The 18,405-nt window shown below is 33.8% G+C and overlaps 1 protein-coding gene and 1 pseudogene across 2 annotated transcripts in view; both read left to right on the top strand.

Annotated features, from left to right (window-relative positions):
* The window catches only part of USP15 (ubiquitin specific peptidase 15), a 107,644-nt gene that overhangs the window by 8,460 nt on the left and 80,779 nt on the right, over nucleotides 1-18,405 (top strand). For both annotated transcript variants that reach the window (XM_016224459.2, XM_016224458.2), the window contains exons 2-3: nucleotides 11,781-11,908; nucleotides 14,876-15,006. In XM_016224459.2, coding sequence (XP_016079945.1) covers nucleotides 11,781-11,908; nucleotides 14,876-15,006 — 259 coding nt within the window. The remainder of the gene's footprint in view (nucleotides 1-11,780; nucleotides 11,909-14,875; nucleotides 15,007-18,405) is intronic.
* Nucleotides 3,370-6,160, top strand: LOC107546129 (large ribosomal subunit protein eL13 pseudogene; annotated as a pseudogene).

The following is an 18,405-nucleotide window of genomic DNA, read 5'->3' as shown; positions in this document are numbered from 1 at the left end:
TATTTATACCATATAGTTTTGGCTATGGTTACTGCTTGTTTACCATGTTAAGAGCTTTTTGCATGTATGAAATAAGTGAGTATTCTCATTTTACAGTTACAGAAATTGGTGTACAGAGTTCAGTACACAACGCTCATACACTCACTCAGTGGTAGAACAAAGATTCTAACTTAGACAGTCAATTCTAAAAGCCTATAATTTCAACTGTACTGCCTGTCTGTGAATGATAGAGCCGTACCCATGTTATGGAAGCAACTTCTTGAGGGATGAATACTTAGAAGTATTAAAATCTAGAAGTGACACCTTTGTCACCTAGTAAAACACCATGTTCATCTGTTACTTGTATGAGGAACCTATAGAATTTTCTGGGTCTCCTTGGTTTAGCATTCTAGTCTTAGTAGTTTTACTTCTAATGTAGTTCTGCTTTGATACAAATAGTGGTCCCATTTCCTGCAAATTATTTACTTATTCCTGTCTTATAGGGCTTTATACATCATTCATATTATTTCAAATACATTTTACTAATTCCTGACTTTCACTTCAAAACCTAACTCAGAACCAATCTCTGTAAAATCATCTCTAATAATCCCACCCTTTAAAAAAATATATACATAACTTTATTGTGATTTACATATTGTACAATGCACCTACTTAATGTGTACAATTCACTGGGGTTGGATATATTCACAGTTGTGCAATCAACACCACAGTCCATTTTTACCATCCTGAGAAGATACTTCCAATCTCTCTCCAACTCCCCTTGACCTAGTCTAAGTTTCTAATCTATGTTCTGTTCTATCAATTTGCCTATTCTGGGTATTTAATATAAATAGAATCATATAATACGTGTGATTTTTGTGTCTGGCTTCATTCACTTAGCAAGTTTTTTAGGCTCATTCATATTGTATGTATCACCATTTCATTTCTTTTTATTGCCAAATATTTCATTGTACAGACAGACCACATTGAATTTATCCCTTCATCGGTTGATGGACCTTTGGGTTATTTACATTTTTTGGCTATGAACATTTGTGTGCAAGTTTTTATGTGGCCATAGTTTTCATTTCTCTTAGTTATATACTTAAGAGTGGAATTGTTGGGTCCCTATGTTTAATTTTTTGAGGAGCTGATAGACTCTTTTCCAATGTGACTGTACCATTTTACATTGCCACCAGCAGTGTATGAGGGTTCTGATTTCTCTACATCCTTGTCAGCATGTTGTCTGTCTTTTTTACTATAGACATCTTAGTGGGTGTGTAGTAGTATCGCATTGCTATTTTGAATTGCATTTCCCTAATGGCTAATGATGTTGCACATCTTTTCATATATGCTTATTGGCCATTTGTATATCTTCTTGGCAAAATGTCTGTCTGGATCCTTTGCCCATTTTTAAATTTGGTTATTTGTCTTTGTATTATTGAGTTTTAAGAGATTTTACAGATTCCAGATACAAATTTGTTATCCAATAGATGATTTGCAAAATTTCCTCTCATTCTGTGAGTTTTCTTTCCACTTTCACAATCTTACTTTGCCTCCTCCTTAAGTTCCTTATTTGTATCTTCATTCAGATGTTAAAAGAGGTCATACAGATGAGTTCTTGCTAACTGATGAATTTAATGTACAGAGCAGAAAATAGATTGGAAATGCTTGAAATCTAAAAATTAAGATATAGAGGGATGATTGACCAAGCCATTTGCTTATTTAAAAGAACTTCATAGATTTCTTTGGTTAAGTTTTACTGAGCAATGAAATTCTGAGTTTTAGTCTGTGGTACTTAAAAAAATTTCAGTGAAATATTTGGTAAAATACTAGATACTGTCAGTATCTCCTTTATTAAAAAATGGCTTTATGCTATTGCTACTCAAATGTAATTTACACAGTATTTCATTAAGTGAGAGGATTAGCCATAGAGTGAATTAACAAATTAACATCCAGAATTGTTTACGCCATTAATTTTGCACAACATAGTTATACATATTGTTCTGAGATTAAGTGTAATACATTGTATTAGGCTGGTATTTTTGTATATCTTTCTTGTTGTAAATGAATGACTGCTTTGTGCCTACTTTGCAGAGAAAAAGGTAGGATTTAAAAAAAATAAACAATGTTCTCAGACATCTCATGTAGCAGGCTTTTCCCCAATACATCTCCTAGGACAAGAGGAACAAAGGAAAAAAATAAATGAATGGAACTACATCAAAATAAAAAGCTTCTGTACAGCAAAAGAAACCGTCATCAAAATGAACAGGAAGCCCACTGTATGGGAGAATATATTTGCCAATGATACATCTTATAAGGGGTTTATTTCCAAAATATATAAAGAACTCATAAAACTCAACAATCCATTTTTTAAAATGGGCAAAGAACCTGAATAGACACTTCTCTAAAGAGGACATACAGATGGCCAGTAGACATAAGAAAAAACAAAGTCACTAATCATCAGAGAGATGCAAATTAAAACTACAATGAGGTATCACCTCACACCTGCCAGAATGGCTACCATCAGTAAGTCAACAAACAAGTGCCGCCAAGGTTGTGAAGAAAAGGGAACCCTAGTATACTGCTGGTGGGAATGCAGACTGGTACAGCCACTATGGAAAACATTATGGAGTTTCCTCAAACAATTAAAAATGGAGCTGCCTTTTGACCCAGTGATCCCACTTCTAGGAATATATCCTAAGAATCCCGAAACACCAATCAGAAAGAATATATGCACCCCTATGTTCATAGCAAAGTTATTTACAACAGCCAGGATCTGGAAACAGCCCAGGTGTCCATTAGTAGATGAGTGGATAAAAAAGTTGTGGTACATTTACACAGTGGAATACTATTTGGCTATAAAAGTGAAGGATCTCTTACCCTTTGGGACAGCATGGATGGAACTGAAGAGTATTATGCTAAGCAAAATAAGCCAGTTAGAGAAAGAAAAGTATCACATGATCTCACTCATATGTAGAATATAACACACAAAATAAACTGGTGAACAAATAGATCCAGAGACATAGAAGCATGGAAAAGACTGAGGGATCTCAGAGGGAAGGCGTGGGTGGGAAGAGATTAATCAAAGAACTTATATGCATAAATGCATAACCCATGGACACAGACGTTGGTATGGGGAAGGCCTGGGGGTGGGGGGGACGTGGGATGGAGGGGATCAATGGGGGTAAAAATGGGACATCTGTAATACTTTGAACAATAAAGATAAATTTTGTAAAAAACAAAACCAACAACAACAACAACAAAATAAACCAACAAAATAAGTCCAGAGGCATGGATGCATGGAACAGATGGACAGATCTCAGAGGGGGGAGGGGGGAGGAAGACAGAAAGAGATTAACCAAAAAATTTGTGTGCATATATACATAGCCCATGGACACAGACATTAGTGTGGTGAAGGGATGGAGTGGAGCAGGGTTGGGTGAAGGGGGGCAAAGTGAGGGAAAATGGGGGATATCTGTAATACTTGTTAACAATAAAAAATAAAATTTAAAAAACGTATGTCAATATTAGGCAATTAAGCATTAGGAACTTCTTATCTGAAAGTTGTCAGCATGAACATAAACTAATCAAAAAAAGAATTATGCATTCAGATTCACTAGCACTGTGGTTTCCTAAATCCTGCTATTGGGATTTACTCATTTCCATGTACTATTGAATCTATGACTACTTCTGAATCATTTACTGGTTCCTATATATCTTTCCTAAGTTTGCTTCTCCTGTATATAAAAACACTAAACAACTTTTGAAACACTATCTTTCCCACACCATCACCCCCCCCCAAAAAAAAACACCCCACAAGAATCCGGCCTTTTTTAGTTCTTAGTGTAGCTTTTCTGCATTTGAGAACTGTCTTAAAATTAACTCAGATTTATTTGGAGTACTAGCCTCTCTGGAGCCATTGAAAATCATTCTGTACAGACCACAATACAAATTATCTTTCTTGATGCCTTCAGAATATTTAGCACCATACAATATAGACTTTTTAAAGTATTTATAATTTCATGTAAGTTTTTGATTTATTAATCATTTCACATGTATTTGAGCCTCCCAACAATCCTCTAAAATATTCCCAGTGGTCTTCATGAAATGTAAATCAGATCATATCTCTTCCCTTCTAAAAATCTTTCAATGGTTTTTCATTGCATGTAGGATAAAATCCTCATCATCTTAAAGGCACTATATAGTCTGGCCCCAGACCACTTCTCTAGACTTATCTAGCATTTCTCCTCTTGTGATAAACTCCAACCTCACTTAGGAAGTTCCTCCTACATACCAAATTCCCAAAGTTCTGGCCCTAGCATGTGCTGTTCCTTCAATTTAGATAGCTTTTTTCCCCTTACTCTTCCTGAAATAACTCCCATTCATATGCTAAAATGGTACTTCCACAAAAAGACTTTCCTTTATTCTAAATAGGGGCCATATTTTATGCTTTCATAGTTCCTCGTACTTTTCCTTCACAGCACTTACAGAGATATTTTACTACAAACCTAGTTACCTGGCTATTTTGATACAACCTATTCATATGGAATAGCATATTAGACCTCCAATAAGTATTTTTTGAATGAGTGAATTCCCATTTCCAAGATATACAATCTAAAGGTTTCAGTGCTGAGTAACTTCTCTAAGACCTCACAGCAAGTAATATCAGGAAAAGAAGTTTGGCCTAGTATTCTACAGTTAATTTAGAATTCAGATCTATTCAAGTCTGATTTCATAGGTAAGAAAATTTATAAGAAAAACAATCATTAAAACAACTTGAGATTGGGTGTGAAAAAATTCATCCACAAGAGTTTACCACAATTCGAGAAAACCTCTTAAAAGAAACATAGTGTTTGTTTTTTCATATAGTCTCAACTGAGTTGAAAATATGATTCTCATATAGGCATAATGTGAACGAATGCTCAGGCTTTACTACTAAGTTCAGGCAAAGATCTAGCATTTACCAAAGATTGCCCACTTTGAAAATAAATAAATAAAGCCCTACTTTATTTTGTTCATAAGTAAAATGGATAAGAATTGCTAGACTATACCTTTTAAATAAGTGTTTCCATTCAAATAACTTGGTGATAACATGATATTTTTCTGCTACTTCACTTTATAAAGAGAGCTCTTAACCATTTCATACAGAGGGGAATATTTAGTAATGTCTGATTTTACCAAGCATCTGTTACATCTCTAGGTCTTTGTTAAATAAATAGGATTTAAAGTCAAGTTTAATACAGTAGAAAGAGCATTGAACTTTAGAATATGAAAACTAAAGTACAAACTAAAACCTGGCTCTGCATACTCATGTGTGACCTTGGTAAGTCACATAGCCTCTCTAAGTTTCGGTTTCCCCATCAGCTAAAGAGGAAAAAACTTACTCTAATGATTAGGTTAAAGCACTCTATTCAAAAAACTTTATGTAAATATAAAGCATTTATATTTTATGTGATATTAGAATTTTAGTTTAAACAGAGCAGTGACATGATCATATTTGTTTTTAAAATGTGGCCTTTCTGCTGACCATCCTTCAGAGAAGGCCCATAGCCCTGCCAAAATGGTATAGCCCTACTTCCACAAGGACTGGCAGCGGTGTATTACCTCGTGGTTTAACCATCCTGCGCAGAAGATCCATGGACACAAGGCTCAGCAAGCCAAAGCACGGTGCATCGCCCGGTGCCCTGACCCCTCACCCGACCGGCCCATAGTGAAATGCCCTAGTGAGGTACCACCCCAAAGTGATAGCAGCAGGGGCTTCAGCTTGGAGGAGTTAAGGGTGGCTGGCATCCACAGAAAGGTAGCCCGGACCATTGGGATGTTGGTGGTTCCAAGGAGGCAGAACAAGTCCGTTGAGCCTCCCGAGGCCAATGTGCAGCAGCTGAAGGAATAACCCTTTAAGCTCATACTCTTCCCCATGAAGCCCTCGGCCCCCAAGAAGGGAGACAGTTCTATTGAAGAACTCAGGTTGGCCACCCAGCTGGCAGGACCAGTCATGCCCACACAGAATGTCTACAAGGAGAAAGCCAGGGTCATCACAAAGGAGGAGAACTTCAAGGTGTTTGCCAGTCTTCGCATGGCCTGGGCCAGTGCCCGGCTCTTTGGCATTGGGGCAAAAACAGCCAAGAAAGCTGCAGAATAGGATGTGGGGGAAAACGTGCTGTTGGCAACTTGTGATTAAAAAATAATAAAACATGGCAGTAGAATGGAGGACGAATTAAAAGCAAGCAAACTTAAAGCAGAGAGGCAAGTTGGGCAGCTGTTAACAGTAATCTGTGTTACTAAGAATGACTGGAAAGGAGGTACAAAACTAAGATACTTTTCTGAGAATGAATAAGAGACAGATTTGGATACGTGATGTTATGGGGTGATGGAGGAATATAGGATAATATTTCCAGTTTCTGGCTTGGGAAGTTAAATTACTGATGACATCATTTATTAAAGGAATACTCGAGAATAAGTACATGTGATATATGAAGATGATTGATGACTTAAGGTTGAAATGTTTGAAAAATCCAAGTTGATGTGGACTAGTAGGAATTGGGAATATGGTTGAAATGTTTGAAAAATCCAAGTTGATGTGGACTAGTAGGAATTGGGAATATGGTTCTAGAACTTGGGGACTGACTGACCCAGGGATACAGATTTCAGAATCATTGGTATGAGAGTATAAACAGTAAGAGAAGAAATTAGAGAACAGCTCTGTGGAATACTAACATTTAAACAGGGGAAGGGGAAGTTTATAAACAAACAAAAAAAAAGTATCCCTCCCCTTAAGAAAAGTGGAATCACCTTTTTGGAAGGATTGATAAGGTACATAAAATTATGGATCCTTTGGATTTGTTAGGGTGTTCGTTGGTGACTTTGTGAGAACCTTTTTGAGGGCTCATTGGTGTACGAGGATCTATTGTGCCAAGTTGAAGCGTGAGGGCTGAGGAAGGACAAGCTTGGCTGCAAAGATAACTCAGAAAAATGGGAGTAGATAGAGAAGGAAATAAGCATGGGAGATGTGAGGTGGTTTGGGAAGAAAGGAGGAAATAAATGGCCCTTTTTATATGCTGGTCAGAAGAAAAGATACTGGGAGGGAGAGCTCTAATTTTTCCATTTACATAGCTAAGTCTTTTCCCCACTAGTTTGCAATGATGTTTTTGGCATACATCATAGTTCCACATATATGATTCTGGTTCTTGTTTCCTTGTGCTGTTTTCATTGGTCTTTTTGCTTCTCCCTGTTTTCATTGGTCTTTTTGCTTCTCCCAATATCACATTTTCTTAATCACAAACCTGGCCCTTGCTTTGTAACCTTAGGCAAGTTAATTTCTGTGTGCCTATGAAATTTTAATAGTGCCTATCTCCTTAGATAGAGCAAATGAGCCAGTATATTAAAGTGCTTAGAAATATGCACCTGGCCCAAGAATAAATGTTAATTATTTTGTAATTATTAAGTAATTTCTATAATTTAATAAAGAGTCTTGATATCTGGTAATCTGAGATTTTTTCCGATTGAGAGGAAATAGGGAGCAACTTATAGAAAGATTCTTTGAGAAAATAACATTTAAGCTATCCAGAAGATGATAGGAGTTAACTAGGTGTTGAGAGCAATAAGAATATTCTAGGCAGAAGGAGCCATGAGACAGAAAATTGTGTGTTCAGAAACAGAAAGAAGGCTCTTATAGCTAGATATCAGCACAAAGATAAATGGTACCAGTGGCGACTAGAAAGGTAGGGAGGAGCAGATCAAATAAATACATACATACATATATATTTTTAAAAATAGTAGTAGTATCTACTACTTCATAGAAGTTGTCAGAATTAAATGAGATAACGAAAGTAAATCCTTTGGCACAGTGCCTGGCACACAGCTTAAGTGCTCAGTAAATAGTTATTCATAGAAATATACTTATGATTATTAATTTATTAACCTTAATAAACTGGTTTATTTAACCAGAATTAACTCTCAGCCAATTTCTTCAGCACTATTTGATAATTTATGACATCTTAATTTATAACACCTTCTTTATCATATATTCAATATGATACTCATATGTTCATATGTGCCCCTTAGCCCTGCTAGTGGACTTAGTTTTGTCTCCTTGGTTTGTATGTTGATTATTTTATTAAAATAACATACTTTTAATTATTATGGCTTTATTAAACGATTATAACTAAAAACAGAAGAAGACCTGGTCAGGCAATGTTAAGAATTTAGCTTTCACCCTAATCATAGTTATGACTATTTGTGAAGAATAAAAGTCATGAAATATCAATCTTTACAAATAGTTATAACTATTCAAAACAGAAACTCAGGCGTTAAAATTGGGCTTGTCTGGACCCTAAGAGTTTACCAAGGATTAAGAGTACTGTTGAGAATGTATAAATTCAGGTCTTTGTTCATTCCTTTGTAATCTTGATGAGCTGTTGATTCCGTTGTAGGCTTTTGTCAGGTCAAGTTGTGGAATTGGGATTTGGGTAGATTCATAGATTAGGAGTAGAGTTTTTGCAGTACAACAAATCTATGTAAATGTCTTGAAATAATTTTTTTTAATTGATTTGTCTACTTATCTAATATTCTTGTCTTTTATGAGTAAACCTAAGAAGACTACACATTATTTCTGTAATAGCTGCTCCTAGTTTTTTTCTACTTCCCTCATATTTCCTTACCACAAAATTCTATAAGATATAGGTGACCTGTAATATAAGTATGATGCTTCTTTGCAATTGAAGGTAGTATAGTGTTGAAAGCAGCTAAATATTCGTCAAGTGGGAGAGTCTCCTCATAATAATATGTTATGGCAGCAGATGAATACTGCTCAGTGCAAACCACTATCACTGTGAAGAATTTATTAAATACTTTAGGAGATAAAGCCCCATCATTTGGAAATATCTTTTAAATAAATATAAATAGAATTTTGATAGTATTCCACTAATAGTTTTTGAAGTAAGCTTTATAAATGACATTTTAAATTATAATATTGTTAACTGTGCTGCTATGAACATCGGGGTGCATATATCCTTTCTGATGAATGTTTCAGGATTCTTAGGAGAGAGTGACTGGGGAGGGGGGAGGATTGGGGGGGAACGGGTCATTGGGGAGAAAAAGGGACATCTGTAATACCTTAAACAAAAATAAAAATTATACATATTAAATTATGATATTGTTAACCTATAAATTCAGCACAGTTCCAATCAAAATCTTAAACTGTTTTTGTTTGCTTGTTTGTTTTTGTGGAACTTGATAAACTGTTTCTAAAATTCAGTGGAAGAGCAAATGGCCAAAAATAGTTAAGACAATTTGCAACACAAGCAAGCTGGGGGAACTTGCCCTAAAAAACATCAGGATTAAAGTAATTAAGACACTATGAAATTGCAACAATGATAGAAAAGGTGAGTGGAATAGAGGAAAGGCCACTTAGTATGACATTTTTTTTTTTTTGCAAAGAAAGCAAATGAAATGTCTGAAAAGCTTGTTTAAATTGCAAAGGAGAAAGTCTAAAAAGTTTTTGGTGGGAGAAATCCAATTCAGTGTAATTTTCTTTATTATCAATTTAACGTATAAACTCATTACTAGTCTGATCTATTTTATTTTAGAAACAGGGTTTTATGACTTAGTCTCTCAACTTTTTTCCCCTCATAACTCTCAAATTTTATGACTTGGGGACTTTCAGTTGCATAACCCTAATAGTGGGGTTGGAGTACTCATGCATAGAAATTCTGCCATATCCACTTTTAAGGAATTAAACTGTTGATGAATATTCTTTAATAATTGTGGGCTTTTGTTAGGTTGATGTATTCGCTTCAGAGATTTTCAGACATAACTGTAGCATTTTATTCCTTTAGTGCTATATGTAGTAAGCACAGAAACATCAGGATGATGATCTAAAAACGTGGTTACCTATATTATTATATTATACACACGGGCTTCACATGTCTTGTTAACCTATACTTTTGATTTTGTTTGTGACTGAACCTGGTTAAATGTGGGGAAAATGTTTTCAGAAGAGTACCAGTGATAAAGCAGTATTTTCATAGTAGATATAGTCAGAATAAATTTATAAAGTTCTTTAGGTTTATGATTTTTTATGCTCTCTTTGCTAGAGAACCATTATTTTACTTTTGCCTGTCACTGGTCATCTGATGAGAAACTAATTTTTTTAGTTTTTGAAAATAAAATGGCCCGGCCGGGCGTGGCTCAGCTGTTGAGCGTCGACCTAGGATCCAGGCGATCAGGGTTCAATTCCCTGTCAGGGCACATGCCCGGGTTGTGGGCTTGATCCCCAGTTGGGGGCATGCAGGAGGCAGCCGGTCAATGACTCTCTCATCATTGGTGTTTCTCTCTCTCTCTCCCTCTCCTTTCCTCTCTCTGAAATCAATAAAGATATATTTAAAAAAAAAAAAAAGAATGTAGTTTCAGTAATGCTTAAAATGCTTATGTATCACCCTTTTTAAGTCAATCAAAAATCAATCCTGCTTGTCCTAGTAGATTATACTACTGTATGAGAAGCAGTTGGACACAGTATTGTTGTTATTAACATTTTTTGGTGAAGTACCTAATTAGTTTTAAAGTATTTTTTTAAAACTTTGATGATAATTATTATAATCAGACTTACAAATCTTTAATAATTGCTTTTCTTACTCCCAAAAGATACAGTAAAATATACAAAATTAACATATGGTATTTGTAATTTTTTTGCAAAAGAACCATTTTTCTTTCATATTTTATCATATTGCATTTTAAAATTTGTTTTGATTTTTATGATTACCATTTGAACTTTTCAATTAGCAAATATTTTAATGAGATATTACTTGCATTTTTAAAAAGTGCTATGAGGTATTTGTTTAAATGTGTGTCAATATTTGTTATCTAGTAGTAGATATTTGTAGAACATTAGAAATAATACTTTATACAAGTGAAATATTTTTCTTTCAAATACTGTGACATTAAGATTATTTTCAGTAATCTTTGAAGTAGGCACGTACTTTAATATAAAATGAAATACAGTAAAACCTTGATATAACTGACTAATTTGGACAAGGAAGTGTCCGTTAAAGCCAAAAGTCCATTATATAATAAAGTAGGTTTTCTGAATGTGTATGGTAAAAATTTGACAAATTAGTTAGTTTACCTGTTTTTACTTATGTAGAAACATTTTTGTAATTAAAATTAAGTATGTGTGAAAAGTTTAATTTCACAGAAAAGTTTTCTATATGTATTACTGTAATTTTAAATTTGTACTGAATAGGTCTAGTAAATGAGTGTATTCACCAGTCACTGTGAGTAAACAAATGCACATGGCTGGGGCTTGGCTTAGTGCACATTGGTTCATGGGCAGCACACATTAAAACTACTGCAGAAAGTCACGCTAAGTGACAACTGCACCAATTACCGCTGGAGATGCAGTGTGATCACTTGCTAATCAACCTCCAAACATTGTTTACGATTGGTGACTCTTGGATTTAAATATGTAAATAGTTGTAGATATAGAATATTTATTTATGTCAGCAAAATTACTACAGTGTTTTTTACAACCTAGGGCCTATTTGCTAAAATTTGTTAGAAGTAACAGTGAATTAATAACAAAAAACTAACCTGTCAGTTTAATTATAAGCAAGCCTTAGTTAAAAGCATTTTAAAATTAACAGGGTGTTAATTTTCACATATGACATATGGACCCAAAATTTTGTCCATTAAATCTGAAGTTCCTTAAATCGAGGCCTACAAAATCGAGGGTTTACTGTATCAAAAATTGCTTCTGTGCTGTTTCTATAGTTCCAGGTTTTCCTTTATCAGTTTTTCTTTTTTAGGTACCTAGTTGATAGTCGCTGGTTCAAACAGTGGAAAAAATATGTTGGCTTTGACAGTTGGGACAAATACCAGATGGGAGATCAGAATGTTTATCCTGGACCCATTGATAACTCTGGACTTCTCAAAGGTATTATTTTCTTCTTTCAGTCAAGTTGTAAATGTGTTCATTTCAATATGTTATAGTCAATGTGTGGAATATAGAAAATGTTAATGTGAGTAAATGGATAAATTAGAAATTTCTTTGTATTCTAATGAACTCACATTATTCTGTCAAAATTAGTCTGTATTGTGACAAATTCTGTTTTTCATTTATGATGTAATAAAGGCTTGTTATTACTTAAACATTTAAATGAAGAATGTAAGTTAGAAAGCACTATCTTATTATTTGGGGGGAATATTGTGTTGTAGATTGTTTTTCCTAATGGATACTGACATTTTTTATTTAAGTTGGGGAGCACAGATATATGTTTACATTTTTGGATTTTTGCATTAATAAAGCCCAGTGGAAAGTGTGGGCAATGATTTGAACAGATGCTTCACCAGAGAAGTTTTCAAAAAGCACATGCAAAGATACTCAACATCATTAGTCATTAAAGAAATGAAGGTTAAAAGCACAATGAGGTACCACTATATATGTATTAAAATGATTAAATTTTAAAAGACTGACCCCATACCAAGTGCTGACAAGGATATGGAGCAAGCAGAACTTTCATATACTGTTTCTGGGATAAAAAAGCCTGGCAGTTTCCTAAAACGCTAAGTATATTTACCATAGGAACCAGCTATTCCACTCCTAGGCATTCACCTAAGAAAAATGGAAGTATATATCCATATGAAAACTTGTACACAAATGTTTATAGCAGTGTTGTTTGTAATAGAGAAAATTGGAAACAACCCAAAATACCCATCAACAGCTGAATGGATAAACAAATTATAGTATATCCATATAATGATATCCTACTCAGCAATTAAAAGGTATGAACTATTGATACATAAAAACATGAATGGATCTCAAGATAATTATGCAGCATAAATGAAGACACATAAAACAGTACATACTATTTTTATCTAAGATTGTAAAAAATTCAGATTTGCCTATGATAACAGAAAGCAGACACAATTTTCATATAAAATTCTAGAACATACAAAATAGTCTATAGTTGCAAAACACAGATAAGTGGTTTTCTGGCAATAGGGTGGTGGACTCGGATGGACAGGAAGGAGAGATTACAAAAGGCTACAAGGAAACCTTTGCAGGTGATGAGTATGTTCATCATTTTGGCAGTGGTATAGGGTTCACACAGGTATTGATATGTCAAAACTTATCAAACTACATTTTAAATATGTTTAGTTTATTGTATGTCAATTATATATCAATAAACACAAAAGTAACAAATATCAGCTGTTCTGTGTTTAGTTTAGGGGTGTTTTCCCCCTTTAAAAATAATGATTTTATTTTGTCTACTAGATACAAATAACTATTTACATTCTGGTCTGTAGTAAAATCATTTACTCAAACTCTTGAATTATTGTGGAAAACAGAATAGAAGTCTTAATTTTAAACTTTTTTCTGTTTTCTTTGAAGCATTATGTTATAGTGAAAGAAAATGGATGCTAGAGTAGAAGGATTTGTGTTTGAACCCACTCTCTAATTTTCTGTCTTTATGGCCTTGGGCATGTTAAATCAATATCTAAGTCTGTTTACTAATAAAAATGGAGAAATTTACTTCATAATAGTGGAAAATCAGTTGAGATAACAGGGTTTTCTCAATAATAACATATTTTACTATACCTGTAATTTTCTGTATGTATGATCTTAGGCAACTTTCTCAGTTTCCCTGGATATATTTTCTAATCTAAAATGAAGATATCTATTTTATAGGATTGCTTTGAGGATTGACTGAGATAACATGGTTATCTGCTGTATTATGTCACATAGTACATTATCCATACAGGGAGTTTTTTCACCTTCAGAACGTTCTGAAAATGTGTTGCAAATTATCAGTTTTCATCAAGAATTTAAAAATTACAAATAAAGTTTGAAAAAACTGAGCTTAAAAATTAATACTTCATTTGCATTTATTCCTGAAGTCCATATTATAAAATTCAGAGATTTCCCATTTCTGCTCTATATGAAACATAGTTTCTCAAAGTTTAGTATAATTCTGTGACCATAGATTGATCCTAGGTAGAATAAATAACTTTCTTAATCCTTTCAGCGTTTTTCCGGCTTCTTGCTTAATTTATAGATTTTTATCTAATAAGAATAGTATGTTCTTATTATTGAAATTCTACCAAGAACAATTTGGTTTCCCATATTTGATCATTTAAGACTGGCTCAGAATGAGAAAATCCCTTTTTTGTTGTCTGTAACTTAAATTATTTCTGTGTCTATACTTTGGAAATTGAAGTAAAGGGCCAGATAATAATAAATGAATCTCAGATTAGGACTGTGATGTAGGTATAATTCAAGATCTCTGGCCTGCCCTGTAATAAATTTTTAGTTTAAATAGAATTTTGAAAGTGGATTATAGAATTAGAACCACATCTGAAAAACTACTTCCCTTTTAGCTCTGGGGAGGAGTCTAGATTATGAGCCTTCTGGAATAATGAGTTGGTTCACAGGATGCCCTTTTGTGATTTCCATCATGGTTTACAGCCCCATGTTCTTTAGAGTCATTGTGAAAGGTTATTGATTTGTTTTTGAGTTTCCTTCATCAGCTAATGCTACATTAGCCACTATTACCATGCATTGGATCTCTGATACTCAAAATATTTGGGAAACCCTCTTTTTTGAGGTCCCTCGGCTAATAGTTATACCTTACTATATTTTTAAGAGCCTAATAAAAGAAAAATTATGTTTTTAAACATTATTCTTTGACTAATGCCAAACATTGGAAGTTTTTAAAGCAACAGTTTATTTTGGAATGTATAGATTTAGATGTGAACCTCTTTAGCGCTTTCTTCAAAACTTATTTAAATACTTAAATTATTCCTCATGAGTTTAAGTAATTTGTGATGTATACAACCAGAGTATTTAGAGGTATATACTATTGTTTCTTTTTATGTATTGAATTTGTTTTTCCTTTTGCAGATGGTGATGCCCAGTCACTTAAGGAGCATCTTATTGATGAACTGGATTACATACTATTGCCAACTGAGGGCTGGAATAAACTTGTCAGCTGGTATACATTGATGGAAGGTCAGGAACCAATAGCACGAAAGGTACATATTAAAAATAACTGATTAAAAATTTTTTTCTTGAACAACTCACATTTTATTGTTAATTCAATGACTCGTGAAGCCTTGTCAGTTATCTTTGAGATAAAGACTAGCAAGATGTTGCTGCACACTGTGTAATAACAGCTAACATATATAGAGGATTTACTATACACCAGCCACTGTTACAAGCACATAAAAGTAGTCCCTCCTTATTTGTGGTTTTGCTTGATATGATTTCATTTACCTATAGTTAACAGTGATCCAAAAATATTAAATGGAAAGATTCAAGAATGAAACAATTCATAAGTTTTCAGTTGCATGCCATTGTGTGTAGCATGTTGAACTCTTACTCCATATTGCCCCATTTTGCCTGGGTTGTGAATCATCTCTGTCCAGCATATCCATGCTGTACCCTCTACCTGCCCATTACTCACTTAGTAGCTGCCTCAGTCATCAAATTGGTTAGAGAGAGACCACATTCACGTAGAGTTTATTTCATTATATTGTTGTGTGTTCTATTTTATATTGGTTACTATTAATCTCTAACTGTGCCTGATTTATAAGTAAGCTTTATCATAGATATGTATGTAAAGGAAAAAACATAGTATATATAGGTTCAGTACTCTTCATGGTTTCAGGCATACACTGGGAATCCTGGAACGTATCCCTCATGGATGACGAGGGGACTGCTATACATTTTTAACTAAATTAATCCTCACAGAAAACCCTGAGTAACTATTATTATCTCAGTTTTATAGATGAGGAAATGAGAACAGAAGTAGAGAGGTTCGGGGCATTTTAGAAAGTCCTTTCAGTTTACAAACTAAGGCAGCATGACTGTTTTCTTAACCACGGTGCAGTGCTGCTTTTTTTTATATTAGAAAATTAGAAAATAAAAAAGAAACTAAAACTTGAAAAAATATATTGCAACCTAATTTTTTTAACTTGAAAATGAAGATATCTTTCTTATTCCTCATTTTAAAGTTTTATAATTATAGTCTAGAAGAATTAAAAATGATTGATTTTCTTTACTTTTGGGGACTAAAAAGTCATTCCATAGTAGAAGAATGCCAAATGCTTGAAGTAGATTTGCCAACTTTACACAAGTGTTTGATAGTGTATTTGGGTGAGGAGGGGTGGGCGTGGGGGGGAAATGGAGGAAGAGCCAGGCTCTCTGAGCATAATTATTTGTTTGTGTGTTTTTTTCCTACATGGAAACAATTAAAAAGATGAATTATGTAGCACAAGGGTATAAACCTCTAGTAAACCAAACCATTTTGGATTTATTTGGAACAGATGCTACAAAATTGCTATAGTAACTATTTTTATTTGTATTTGTATATTTATGACAGATTAGAATTGAATCTTGTTTTCTAAATAGAATGTGAATGTGCCTTTGATTTAGTTACTTTAAATATAGTTCCTTAATTTCACTCAACCTTTTCTTGTAGTCATTTCAAAATTAGGATTCCTCTCTTTTAGTAATGTTAGCCTTATATATATAAAAAGGTCTATCATTTTATCTGTATTGCTGGAGATTTGAGTGTTTTGACCATTTGAATGATAGACTGGCTCTAATACTGTCTAGAAGAAGAACTTCATTTCTGGGGTAAAGGAAAATCTGTGTCTGAAATATCTTCAAATGCGTTAAACTGTATTACTTTAACCTTAATGATACACTTTTTTTCCTTAATAAATGTAGCATATTGTACAGTACAAGTTGTTAATGGTAAATAAATCAGCCAACAACTTCATTGGCATTACTTTATTTTATTTTATTTTATTTTTGTTTAAAATATTACAGACGTCCCTTTTTCTCCCCAATGACCCATTCCACCCCGTCCCTTCCCCCTCCCCAGTCCCTCTCCCCACCATTGTCTACATCCTTGGGTTGTTCATATATGCGTATAAGTTCTTTGGTTACTCTCTCCCCCTCTACCCACCCGCCCTCCTCCATCCCTCTGACATTCGGCATTACTTTTTAAAAGATGTTTTGGCATTTTTTGAAATTTGTGTATGATAAGCAAAAGTAAAGCAAAAAAGAAAAGAATCATGAAAACTTTACATAGGTAGAAAGGAAAAAACTTTAACAAGTCTGCTAGGAGATCATACATTTATTTTTTAATTAAGGTAGTTAGAATTTATTTAACCTGTAAAGTAATTTTCAAACTTTAGTATGCATAAAAATTACCTGGAGTTTTTATTAAAATGTGTCTTCCTCCAAAATTAAATCATTAAGACTGGGAATTTCCATTTATACTGTGCCCCACATGACTCTGATGCTAGTGGAGCTCAGTTGAAGAACTGACTGGTCTTTTAGGATCTGAAGCCTAACTTTGACTTTTACTAATCTCTGATTAGAATCTAGGGTTGGCCAAGGACACGGACAATGGTGGGGAGAGTGACTGGGGAGGAGGAAGGAACGGGGGGGCACGGGTCATTGGGGAGAAAAAGGGATATCTGTAATACTTTAAACAAAAATAAAAATTACACATATTTTAAAAAAAATTAAAAATAAAAATAAATTAAAAAAATGAAGATATGCAATAAAAAAATTAAAAAAATAAAAAAAGAATCTAGGGTTGGTAATACCCCTAGCTATTATGCAGAAAGAAGTTAATCATCTTCCTGGGCCACAAATTATCTCTAAAATGTTTCATTTCTAGTGTCAGACATTCAATTAAAAAGCACACCAGACAAATGAGCAGGAAATACAATGAAACCAAAATCCAAGAGAAACTGTAGACAACAAACACAAACAGACCCATGAGGAATCCAGATAATGGAGTTATCAGACACAGACTTTAAAATACTGTGCATATTATGTTCAAAAATAAAAAAAGACAGAGTTGAAAAGAAGGACAGAACTGTTAAGAGCCAAATGAAATCCTGAAACTGAATAATATGAAAAAATTAAGAAATAAGGTCTTAATGTTTAGGTAAAATACTAGATCAAACAGAACCAAAGACAAACTTGTAAAGTAAATGATAATATCAGTACAAAATGTACACACTAAAGAATGGAAAAAACAGAAAAAAGCAAAGGGACACATGTAATACAATGAATAAGTTTAATATACATATAAGAGAACTCTTAGAAGGAGAGTAAAGAATGGGGTAAAAGTAATCCTGGAGGTAATAATAGCTGAGAATTTTCCAGAACCAATGAAAGGTATCATGCTACAGACTGAAGAAATTCTGTGGATCCCAAGCTGAAAAAAATAAGCAGAACCATACCCAGTAAATCTGTTGAAAAGCAAAGGTAAAAAGATATTTCTTACAGTAGCCAGAAAATATATTACCTTCAAAGTAAGGATATGACAAATAAATGATTTCTCAAGAGAGGTGAAAGAAAAAAATTTTAACATGCTGAGAAAAAATATCTGCTAACCTAGAATTCTG

The sequence above is a fragment of the Miniopterus natalensis genome, chromosome 2 (genome assembly GCF_054644295.1).
Source record: "Miniopterus natalensis isolate mMinNat1 chromosome 2, mMinNat1.hap1, whole genome shotgun sequence".
Lineage (NCBI taxonomy): Eukaryota > Metazoa > Chordata > Mammalia > Chiroptera > Miniopteridae > Miniopterus > Miniopterus natalensis.
The sequence above is the reverse complement of the archived record's forward strand: the minus strand, read 5'-3'. Positions and strand labels throughout refer to the sequence as shown.